We start from the raw sequence: 12,488 nt of genomic DNA, 5'->3' as shown, positions 1-12,488 counted from the left end.
GGCGCAAAGTGCAAGTTTCGTGTGATATGAAGTCGAATAGTAGAAGAAAAAAGAAGACACACAGCAGCAGAAACCGAGTCCTTTCCGAACTCTGTTCTAAAAAGACAAAATGATTGTAGATCTGGCGTTAAATACGATCTTTGCTGTCAAATGAAACCGTTTAATAGAGACGACAAGCCGGGAGTTTTATCTTCATGGCCAGAATGTTGTCAATGAGGCAGGGGACTTTGAATTGTCAGCGCTGTTGAATGTCCGCAGTCATTCCCCGGACCAAGCAGCGAGATCCCGGCACCCGGAAGGCCGCCGTGCGGGGATTTAACTTTCTTCGCCCCGATCGTATGGACGGAGCCCACGCGTAAGCACCGAGCAGCTCCGCCGTGAAAACTCATCTCTTTTCGGTAAGGGTAAGGATGGATTCTTCCTTAGGGATTGGAACCGAGGAGTGCTTGGCAATATCCTTTGGGGAAAGAAAATTCCTTTCATTTTAAAGTGATCTGTTAATCTGGCAGCGAGCATGTATTTTAGGACTATCGAGTGTTTTTCCCCTAGTCGTTTAAAGTCATCATTTAAATACTTGGACTGTACGAGTGCATCTAGTATAAAGCAACTAATTCAAAATGTGCAATAACCCATTTCTTCCACTAGAGGGATTTCAACCAAAACAATGATATTATCACGCCATTTGAAACTGTAGGCGCTCGTTGTTCATTTAATCATAAACTGTTTTTTAACCTAAATAGTTATCTGCGACAAAGTTAGTCTTAATATCTGACCTAATTTTGAATGAAATTCCCAGTATAAAGAAAGTTATTTGTCATTCATATTTTTCATGCCTGAAATTTTCACATAACACTAACCAATTTATTCATTTGTCTTATGCATGTTCTAAACATGTCAGTTTTTTTTATCTGTATAATTTAATCATTTCTGACACATCATCACAGTGGCACTACAATCCCAACCTAAGTCTTTTAAAATTCCCAAGAAAAATGCTATACTCAATCTATTTACAGTTGGATGTAAGATGTCATTTTTTTATTTTCATATTGAGACACAATAATTCCTTGATTGTGCTGTTCACACTGTAAGAGGTCTGGAGGTGAGGTCTGGCCAGAAGGAGCCCCGGCTGCTCTCACTAATTGAACGTGGTGGACACTTTATGTAAGTACCTTATACTGTAAAATAGGGATGGAGCCGATTCAATCAAAAAATGGGAAGTGGGGCCAAGCAGGTCATTTTCAGAAGATTCTAATTGGGTAAATAAAAATGGGCTCGTGAAAATGGATTTTAAGTTTGAACTCATTGGCTGCTATTGACTGCTACTACGTATAGCCCCCTGTCAGAGGATTAGACGCCCATCGCCGTCAATGGAAGTGAAACATAAACAATGCCAGCCTTCTTTGACAGACAAAAAAATAAATCCAAAAGTACAAGATTTTTGCAAAAAAAACACCAACATCACTAAATCTATCTAATTGGACAACCAATATTTGGTTAAAAATTTTAAATGTATTTTTTTTTAAAGCGGCGCCTTCTGTATAATTATATACTGTTCTCTTCTCCAATTTGGTGGATGTGCCTTATCGCCCTAATATAACAATACAACATTACTTAATCTTCTGTTTCATGCATTTTTGGGTCTGTGCTTCCAAGTAACTTGTCACGATGACCTGCTGTGTTGAGCTTTCCCCGTGAAATAATTGCACGATTGCTCCCACTCACCTTGTGTGTGTGCATATGGATGTATTCGAGCTAGCAAGCAGGTTGTGTCACGTTGCAGCGTCAAGCACAAAGCATGCCAACTACCTTCTTCACTCATTATCTGGAATTCCTTAAGTCCATAATGAAATTCACATGGGAACACAAGTTGATTGCTCAGCATGGAAGAACTTGCGGCAGGGAAAAAAAACTGACTAGTCAGGACCTCAATTCTTTGACAAGAGGGTGGATAAGTGCTTCTGAAGTTTCAGTTTGAATCCTAGCCGTGATGTAATTAGAAAATTCAGACTAATCTGATTGACTTTTAAGTAGCCGATGACCCCTAAACCTAGTATATTTGCTACTTCATGATTAAAAAAATGGACCACAAGACATTTCAACATGCATGTCTACATTATATTTCAACTTCTGTTTAAAAATACTGTTAATAAATCATGCTAACAAATAAGGAAGCTGTTATCAAGAAGGAATTTGTGCTGTTGCTATGCAGACTTGGTGTGCTCGCAACCCCCGACGCTGTCGTGGCCCGTCCGGTGCCCCAGCTTTCCATCCCTATTAATGGAAAATTTGAAATTGTGAAAGGTAAGAGACCAAATTTGCATGCAAATGACCTTTGAGACATTTCTACACTAGAGAGGCTATATATTTTTTTCTTCCTGCAGAAGGTGAGGAAACTCTTCTCATTGACTTCTCCTTAGTCTGTGAGTATTGTACTGTGAGTACCTTTTGTGGCTCAAAAACCCTCCAACTGTCTTTTTATTGCAAAACCAAACTGTGGGAACTTCCTTGGAAAGTTTTGGAGTTCACCTAAACTGCATTTTTTTTGCTGGTGTTTACATCTTTATTTAGTAGCGGTCACTGGTTTCCTTGGATAGCTGAAAGAATTCCGAATGGACTGACTGTGTAATCACTATGCTTTGTTTTTTCTCTTTTTTTTTTACACTCTGCAATTCTAAAGTTGTGTGTCTGTGTGTGCTTTTTGCATGTGTGTTGTCGATTTGCCTATAGCCGGAATCAAGATACGGATAAAAGGAGAAAAAGCCCCAGAACTCTTGTTAGAACTTCAGGATGATGAACGCACTCAGACGTTCCTCACCCAGGTGATGAGTGCTCAACAACAAGGTAAGTCTACATGTCTAAAATGAGTTGAGTGATGTATTTTGCAAATTAACATCATTTTCTGACTATAAGACACACGCTTGGAACCTTGCCGTCTATAGTCTAGTGCAGATTATATGTAAATTTTATAGGTTCATGACCTGAATGCCTTCAGTAATGTTGTCAACATTATCACAAGTATCGATACTGAAATGCTGTTTCTACATATGTTGTATTGCAAAGGTACCGATACATAATTTATTTTTTGACACGACGACTGGTGACCAGAAATATGGAGTCATGCAGTAAATTTGATTTTGCAGTACTCTTGATAGTCACGAATAGGCTCCAGTCTGAGAGCGAGCACTGTTGATGGGTTAACAATGTTAATCTTTCACAATATTAACTGAGCTTAATACTTACCCAGAGGTCATAGTCATTACCGCAATTTGAATATGCCTCAGGTTTTTATGTGGCGAGGTCAAGTGAATATAATGCACCCATTGTGTGTTCAGATTACTATCGGTAGTAGTAGGAAAATATGTTGTACCAGCATGCAGGAAGATGTGATGACTCACACTGTATTTCCTCAAATCCATGAATCAGCATTGACGGGAGGACTGACCTGCATCCGTTCATTTTTTTTGTACTGCGTGGCCTTGTAATCCCACTCTGCTTCACAACTGGACTGGATCATCATGAAATTGATTTCCATCCACTTGAAATGTTATTACATTTTGACAAAAAACATCCCCATTCATTTCTAATATGAGTATAAGTTAAATATTCCGTTTTCTTTCTACTGAAGACAAATCTATGACGTATGATTCTCAAGTATATTCATATTGATTTGGATTTTCTTTCTCATGGCGTAGTTCAATTGAATCCCACCAAGCCCGCCGAAATGGATCCCCTTACACAAGTGTCTCAAAGTCGGGTTCGCGTCCCCATCCCACCACAGAGGGGACATAAAACTGCCAACTGTGTGGACTCTGGGGGAAATGTATCCACTTTGACAAGCACACTGCCTTCCGCCCTCAACAGCAGCGCAACCACACAAAAAACTAATTCAGGTAATATATGCTGAAAACACACTTTATTGCGATGATCAATAACACTTTCTACTTTTTCAGTCCATTCCCTGGCCTCAGACTTTGGGTTCGAGGACAACTTCAATCACACTTTACAAGTAGAGGAAAAGAAGAACCACCAAAACCGGATAGTGGCTTCAAGGGATCCTCCTCCAGTTCCTCCTCTTCCTCCCCGAAAAGCCTCCTTTACGCCATCTTATCAGCTGCCTCCTACGCCCGTCCCGAAAGAGCGAGCAAGCTCTCAGGCCAAAGATTACTCCGCTGGGGTCACCAAACCGGAGTGAGATCCCACTCCATTTGTAGACCATTAAAAATGACTAAGATAAAGTATTCCAATGCCTTTTATTAATATAATACATTTAACCCTGCAGAAATTTCAAGTCCAGCTTCGATCGGGTGGACAGGTCTCCGTCATGGTGCGAGAGTCCTACCACAAATACCATGAGACAAGCTATGTTCTCCACTCAGGCCGGACAGAGAGAATACCTCATCAAACACAGATTGGGAAAGAAAGAAAATGAATATGTAGACATCCAGAACTTTAGGTAGGACTCTTTTGTTTTTATCTTACGCTCACGTAACGGTCGTTAGAGGTAAGGCCGGGCCGAAAAAAACCCGGCCCGACCCAAAAGCACTTTCCTAAACGAGGTCATAAAGATGCTTCAATGCTTCTATAGGTTCTTTAGCGGTACGTGGAACGTCAACGGACAGTCTCCGGACAGCAGCCTTGAGTCGTGGCTCTCTTGTGATGCAGAACCTCCTGATATTTATGCCGTGGGGTCAGTAAGGATTCTTCATAAATGTAACGTGTCATCTTCATTCTATTGCGCAGTAAAAATTCAATGTGTTTGGTTTTAGTTTTCAAGAATTGGATCTGAGCACTGAAGCGTTCTTCTACATGGACTCATCCAAGGAGCAACTGTGGGTGGAAGCGGTTCAAAGGGGCTTACATCCTAAAGCACAATACAAGAGGGTGAGTTCAAGAGGCATTAGAGGAATACATAAGTTCATTAAAATACTGCAAATGCTAATTAACAAAATTCCATAAAAAAAATTCAGCTATAATAACAAAATCCTAAAAGAAAAAAATGTTTTAATTGATAAGAAATAACGTATATATATATATATATATATATATATATATAAATATAAATAATCAATTAAAACCTATCTAAAATCAATACCTAATTTATTATAGAAATCATTTCTATTTTTTTATTTTTTTCAAAGGATTCAATTGTGTTTGTAATTTTCTATATTTGTTCTTCTATTTATCTATTCATATTTCAGATTTTTATTAATGTCGGATTTCCAATTTTTAGCTGGATATATTTAGTGTTAATATTTTTTCTTCTATTCATATTTAGGATTTTTATTAATGTAGGATTTCCTTTTTTTGCTGGATATATTTAGTGTTAATAATTTTTCTTCTATTCATATTTAGGATTATTATTAATGTAGGATTTCCAATTTTTAGCTGGATATATTGTTATTTTCATGTATTTATGTAATATCTTTGGTTGTATATTTGTGAATTCTGGCATCAAGGAGTTAAAGTTAGTCTGGTGCACATGCATTAAAGACTATATTTTCTTCAGGTTCGCATCATTAGACTGGTTGGGATGATGCTGGTGGTTTTCGTCAATAAGATACACAAGAGTCACGTGAAAGAAGTGGCTGCAGAACATGTCGGCACCGGAATAATGGGCAAAATGGTATGTTCAGACCAACTTGGAAATGTCAGGATTTTTGTTCTCAAAGAAGCATATTGCATTTGTCCCACATAGGGAAACAAAGGTGGCGTGGCGGTGAGGTTTGTGTTCCACAACACCAGCTTCTGCATCGTCAACTCTCATCTCGCGGCACACGTGGAAGACTTTGAGCGGCGCAACCAGGACTATAAAGACATTTGCGCCCGCATGACCTTCCACCTACTGGACTACCCCCCTCTTAGTATCCACAAGCATGAGTGAGTACCCACAGTGCAGGTGGCTCTTATTTCACACTAGTTAGCTTCTGTTATTCTCACAGATTTGACAATTCAGCCATGCTCACAAGCATAAGCTTTGCAAACAATTTGCTGATATATTTTACGCTTGATTTCCTCACCGCAAATCTAGTAGGCTGATTTGGTTTATTCTTTTTGTGTTACAGTGTGGTCATCTGGTTGGGGGATTTAAACTATCGCCTCTTCATGTATGATGCCTCTGAGGTCAAACATTTAATTTCCCTGAACGAGCTGAAGAAGCTTCAAGAATTTGATCAGGTTAAACACCCATCAATCTTCGATATACAGTAGGGGTGGGAACCCGTGGGTACTTTTTGATACAATACAATTTGTAAAGGCTCACAATAAAGATTAAACATGGCATAGCAATATTGTCCAATAGACTAGCCAGGAAATCAATTTGTGATATTCTACATTTATTAAAGAGAAAAACGATCTTTTTTAAATGGTAAAATCACCAATGTTAATTTTTTTGCAGTTTTTCCTCAGACTGTTGAGTGCTACAATTTAGCTATATATTATTGCAATGTTCTGCCATTGACAAAGATAGCTGTCCATATCATTTAAAATGGGGGACAAGCATTTTTGAATGAAAAAACGAATTGGGTGTCGAACGCCGCCAACGACAGTTAACACAGTCAACCGATGAGGACAACAATTACCGTGATATTGCACGATATGGATATATGATCACACGCCTAATAGACAGTATATGGTTGAAAGCATTAGAGCAGGGGTGTCAAGACTCGGGTTGGTTCGCGGGCCGCTTTAACGTCAACTTGATTTCACGTGGGCCGGACCATTTTAGATATAATATTTAGATTTTTTTATAAATGGATTAAAAGAACTGGATTAAAAGCCCTGAATATTCAGTTTTTTATCGATCTAAAACAATGTTTTAGCTTTTTTTAAATATAAATTTAGATTTTACAAAATGACTTTTGAACTAAAACACAGAAATGGATTAAAAAATGACAATTATTGATTTAAAAGGGGGAAAATCAGGAAATTTAATATACATCTATACTCTTCATTTTAATTTAATCCTAAAACAGAAAGTCGGCACTCATGATTTACTTTCCCGGGCCACACAAAACGATGCGGCGGGCCAAATTGGGCCCCGGGGCGCCACTTTGACACATGTGCATTAGAGAAAACAGCCATTGAAAAACCTTTCTTTCGCACACAGCTAAACATTCAGCGGCAGACCAGACGAGCCTTTACTGACTTTATGGAAGGAGAAATCAACTTCATCCCTACTTACAAATACGATTCTAAAACAGACAGATGGGATTCAAGGTAAAACTCTATTTCTGGTAAAGCATACACCAATTTTTCTTTGCTATGGCAAAGGACAGCTCCAATATGACGCCATTTGGTCTGTCGTGGTTAAACCTATCCAGCCTGAAGTGGCCTTTTGCCTTCGCTTTTAGCGAACAGTGCCGAGTCAGCTTATCCGCTATCCCTGAACGGCTTTCTTTCTTTTCCGCTAGCGGGAAATGCCGCGTTCCAGCGTGGTGTGACAGGATCCTGTGGCGGGGCAACAATGTCAAGCAGCTCAAATATCGCAGTCACATGGAACTGCAAACAAGTGACCATAAACCTGTCAGCTCCATCTTCAGGATAGGGGTAAGGATTGGACCAATTCCAAGACCTCTTTTACTTGACTATTATTTCCTCAAATAATTCTCAGAGTCCGAGTAAATTAAATAAAGTTAAAGTTAAATTCAAGGGAGTATGCGGTCATTTAGTATAAAAAGAAATATATCGTTCAAACATGTTTTGGTACATTGTCGTCATCATATAGATTGGAGATTCCCCATTACAATATTAAAAGTACTATATTTATGCACCATGATGAATATGATGCTATAATGCACACAAAGGCATAAAGTATAAATCATCTCCTGATGTAGATCACAGTGGACATGGTCCCATGATATAAATGGCTCCTTTTATTGATATAACTTCAGTTTTCTCAAGACTTGATTTTTCTTCTGAAGGTGAAGGTGGTCAATGAGCAGCGCCACAAAAAGGTCTTTGAGGAAATTGTTCGTGCCATGGACAGAATGGAGAACGATTTCCTTCCTTCTGTCTCTCTGAGCCAGAGAGAGGTAAGAACGTTGCTATCGTCAATAGGATGGAAATATTTCCATCATTTCCCTTCACCTCTTTTTCACTCGCAGTTCGCATTTGAGAATGTGAAGTTCCGGCAGCTCGAGAGGGAGCGTTTGCTTATCAAGAATGACGGGCAGGTCCCTTGTCACTTTGCCTTCATCCCCAAACTCAATGACACGTTGTATTGCAAGTCGTGGCTGCGTGCCGAGCCCAGTGAGGGATTCTTGGAACCAAGCAAGTCTTTATTTTTACCTTTCTTAATCTATAATTGTTGATCGGAAATTAAGCCAGAAGACGTCATTTTAAGAAGACCAGAAGCTGGTCCAAAAGATTTAAAAAAACATTTTGTTTCAATATTAACTCCATTTGCTACTACTATTAAAAGCCAAATAAGGTAACGATGATTTCTTATGATGAGGCTATTGTTTATTAGGGAAACATCTCATCTGAGCAGGTGAAACCCTGGAGATCTACTTGGAAGTCTACGTCAGTAAAGACTCTGTTACGCTCCTCAACTCCGGGGGGGACGCCATCGAGGACATCCTGGTGCTTCACCTGGACCGAGGAAAGGACTATTTCATCACCATCTCCGGCAACTATTTGCCCAGCTGCTTTGGCACGTCGTTGGAGACCTTATGCCGAATGAAGAAGCCCATCCGGGAGATCCCTATCACCAAACTCATCGACTTGGTAAGAAGGGCTTTAAAAGAAACAGAAATGCAGGATTTGGCTTTCCCAAAAGAGTCTTTATCAATTGAATGACTGTGGATTAGATTAGAACTTTATTTCATCCCGTATTCGGGAAATTTCCTTGGTTGCAGTAGCAAGACAGACACAGAAGACATTGTAGACCTAGGTAAAAAAACTGGAGCCACACACAGGAAGTCCACAAGGTGGAGACCTTCTGCAGACCAAGGTTAAATATGCAGAATCACTCTTTTAAAAGAGGTGTATATAACAAACTTAGTTTTGATGGCCAGTCTTGCAAGTGACACGTAAGGGCTTGCTCACCAGCTCTGGGTAAACTTGGTCACACTGAGTCTATTTTTGAGGATTCTGAAATGCCTCGGCATTTATTTATGTGAAAAAGGAAGTAGCAATGACACAGGAAAGGAATCAGAAACCTAACTTGGCTGATACGTTTCATGTTGCTGTCTATGATCAGCACCCATTTACATTTTCCTGCATTTATGTGGATGCAATGATTTATTCTGGACATCATCAATCATTTTTTTCCCTGTTTCTGATGCTAAGTGCCATCCTCTTTCTAATTCTGCTTGCTTTTACCGCCTCTCCTTGCCTTGATCATTACTTTCCAACTCTGCACTCTGGCTGTGGGCTGACTTCTTTCTCAGGGAGAGGACACCTTCACTGAGAAGGTAAAATATTCTGACTACAAATTTTAGAATTGCACCACATAACATTTGAGCCTTCATTTGCATGAGCACGAGCATATTAAGAAAGGAATGTTGAAAAAAAAGGAGAGGAATGGTGGGAAGCTCCCCGGGGAATAGGAGTGGCGATAATGATTAGCTCATGATGTGGGGAAGAAGCAATGATTTATACACGGCAAATCATTCTACAATATTCTTCAAGTAAAACACGCTATATCTAAAAAAATCAATAAAAATCAAATCAAGTAAAATTGAAAAAAATATTTTTTTTGCAGTGTAGCGCAATGTTGAAATGCCATTGACGATGTTATGTGTCCAATTGTCTTTGTTTTTTTGTCACCCCAGGAGAAGTCAAAGGTCAACTTCCTTTTAATGGATGGCGCAAGCACAGAAGACAAACCTCTAAAGATTCCCAAAGAGGTGTGGATTCTGGTCAACCACCTTTTCACCAAGGCCTGTGATCAGGTGAGATGTGTCAAGATGGGAAAAAAAAGACAATTTATTGAGTTGAAAACAAAAGCACAGAATTTTGCATTGTCTCATGCATTGGTTTCTTAGGAGGACCTGTTCCAAACACCAGGTTTAAAGGAGGAGCTTCAGAGCATCATTGACAGTCTTGATACTAGCATTCCGGACAACATCCGTATCCTCATTCATGACGCCACTTTTAAACTTCACCAAATAGCAGATTGACAGGTCTGACATGTTTGAATTAAAAATAAACCCGAATACAATAGAAGCACGTTGAAGGTCACCACATCAAAGTGGAGGAAAGACGTAGCGGTTTAGGGCATTTTTATTCAAATTAACCCATTGGAAATGCTTAAATCATATTTTATTAAGAGTAGTTTAATTGAAGCATTTGTTGGTAAGATGTTTTTTGCACCACTGTTTATTATCCATCAAAACGCACACATCGCATACACACCGATACAGTGCTTGTTCTTAACATCTTCCTTCAAGCTGGTTGCAACCACTCTGTGGCCGAGGCTCTGTTGATCTTCTTAGAGGCCTTGCCGGAGCCAGTCGTGTGCTACGAACTTTACCAACGGTGCCTGGACTGTGCCCACGACAGCCGTCTCTGTAAACAGGTGACCATATCAACACTGAATGTCCTTTTTTTTGCTCTCTTTCATTGCTCCTAAAAATACGCCATTGCATTTTCCGAATGACAGTTGGTATCCCAGCTGCCTCGATCCCACCGTAATGTGTTCCGCTACTTGATGGGTTTTCTGAAGGAACTGCTCAAGCATGCGCAAAACAACAACCTCACAGCCAACCTCATTGGTAAGACAGACCACTGTAAATTTGGGTCTCCATTGGGGATGCTCAAAATAGCAAATTTTAAGGTACACTGCTAATAGTTCTATGATTACGAGCAATTCTTACTGTCTTGTCAGCCACCCTCTTTGCCAGCCTGATCATCCGACCTCCCCCTAGCACGGCGAGCCGACAGACGTCCCACGACCGACAAAAAGCTATTGACTTTGTCTTGGGTTTCCTCATGGCCGGAGATGAAGAGTAACTTTGACAGTGGCTCCCTCGGAACCAAACAAGTGACCATTTCATTTTTCAACTGTTACAAAAAAGACAAATATTCACGTTAGAGCTCCCAGATGTATTTTTGGAGGAACCTGCATCGGACAGTGAACGATTTGAGCTCATCTCGATGGCCGCAATGTGGATTTACGAGCACTTCTTAACAGATTCAAACTGTAAATATCATCCAAAAGCTGAATATCACATCTCGAGTGCTTATTGTGATGACCTCACTTAAAAAAGCATTCATTTTACAACTTATTGAAATGTTTGAAGTTTGAAAATAGAAACGTACACAACATATGATAACATTTCCTCGCAAATTTTTGCTGTGATCTTTGGAGAATCCCGGGAGCTTAATATCAAGTTTGTCCTGTTTGTCCAAAGTTACAGGCAAGTTTTTTAAATGTGTCAACTTCCTGCTTAAAGAGGATAGTACTCCCTACTATCTCTGAGGTTGTAAATAGCAACTGTTTACCTTTTGGTGTGACGTCTGTCATTTGCTATCGTATGAATGGTACGATCTGTGTGTGTATGTTTGTTTGTTTAACCATTGTTTTCTGCCCTTGATTCTTAGTGTCTTGCACTGGTTTCTCCTTGCAGCAACACAATGTGGCATAAATGACACATCATATTAGGGTGCAGCTTAGGAGTTTAGATTCATTGTTTCATTATGTGACGTCTACAACTGTTTTGTAGGAATTGACCAATCAGATGAGTTAGAAACAGTACGTAAAGAAGTGAGCAAGTGGCAAGTGAAGGGGTTATTCCATTCGTTATGCTTTGCCATGTGACACTTGAAACGTGAGCATTATGATGTAACTGCTGACAATCATGCATGTAGGATTGTAATTGCTTTATTCTACTTTGGGAAAAAACATATTCCATTACCATTTTAATATTCTATATTCCTGGATTCCAAATCCAACGTTCATCATTTGTCCTCTAATCAACACCTAAGAGTCAAGTGTTGTCATATGCCAGTGTGTTATGTATATTTATGGGAATTTATTGTGCAGATATGTGGTCTCGCTCCTTAATGAAGGTACTCATAACAACACTTTGTGTTTATCTGTTGTTTAGATTCTTTGGTACTTTTTAATTTATTTAACATAAATAAAAAATCATTTAAATTCTGCTTGTTGGTTTTCTTTCTAAATATTGTATACTATCCTGCAATTACATTTTCATGCGAGAGTGCAGCTTTTCCTTTGGGTGGCAGTGCTTCCTAGCATCAGCATCTATATTTTTAATATCGCTGTGAAAAGACAGATGCATGACTAGGCATTTGTATTTGTGCATACAATACTGTCAATACTTGAGTTTTAACATTTCTCTGTTTTTATTTAGTTTTGTGTATGTATGATAAATGCATTGTTTTAGGTGAGGTCAAATCTAGATTGTGTTTAATATGAGAATGTTATCCCTGGGCCTGTGTGGGTTTTCTTTGAGTATTCTGGTTTCTTCTCATATCCCAAAGACATGTATACTAGGCTGGCTGCATGCCATTGACAGCGTTAG

The 12,488-nt window shown here is 39.3% G+C and overlaps 1 protein-coding gene across 5 annotated transcripts; it reads left to right on the top strand.

Moving 5' to 3' along the window:
• The first annotated feature begins 29 nt into the window (after positions 1–29).
• ocrl (OCRL inositol polyphosphate-5-phosphatase) lies at positions 30–12,027 on the top strand. 5 transcript variants are annotated; one of them, XM_077609717.1, is made up of 24 exons: positions 30–453; positions 1,083–1,161; positions 2,210–2,301; positions 2,382–2,420; positions 2,728–2,841; positions 3,693–3,890; positions 3,951–4,188; positions 4,280–4,453; positions 4,586–4,687; positions 4,767–4,881; positions 5,507–5,623; positions 5,696–5,877; positions 6,063–6,174; positions 7,106–7,215; positions 7,410–7,545; positions 7,920–8,030; positions 8,103–8,268; positions 8,489–8,724; positions 9,390–9,413; positions 9,774–9,893; positions 9,987–10,071; positions 10,392–10,519; positions 10,604–10,715; positions 10,829–12,027. In XM_077609717.1, exons 1-24 carry the CDS (start codon positions 411–413, stop codon positions 10,951–10,953), a joined length of 2,958 nt encoding a protein of 985 aa, XP_077465843.1. In that variant the 5' UTR covers positions 30–410; the 3' UTR covers positions 10,954–12,027. The 5 variants fall into 5 exon arrangements, with proteins under 5 accessions (XP_077465843.1, XP_077465845.1, XP_077465844.1 ...); XM_077609719.1 differs by lacking the exon at positions 2,382–2,420; XM_077609718.1 differs by lacking the exon at positions 9,390–9,413.
• Positions 12,028–12,488: the final 461 nt, after the last annotated feature.

This window comes from Stigmatopora argus, chromosome 9, assembly GCF_051989625.1.
Source record: "Stigmatopora argus isolate UIUO_Sarg chromosome 9, RoL_Sarg_1.0, whole genome shotgun sequence".
NCBI lineage: Eukaryota > Metazoa > Chordata > Actinopteri > Syngnathiformes > Syngnathidae > Stigmatopora > Stigmatopora argus.
Note: the sequence above shows the minus strand (reverse complement) of the source record. Positions and strands in the feature narration are given on the sequence as shown.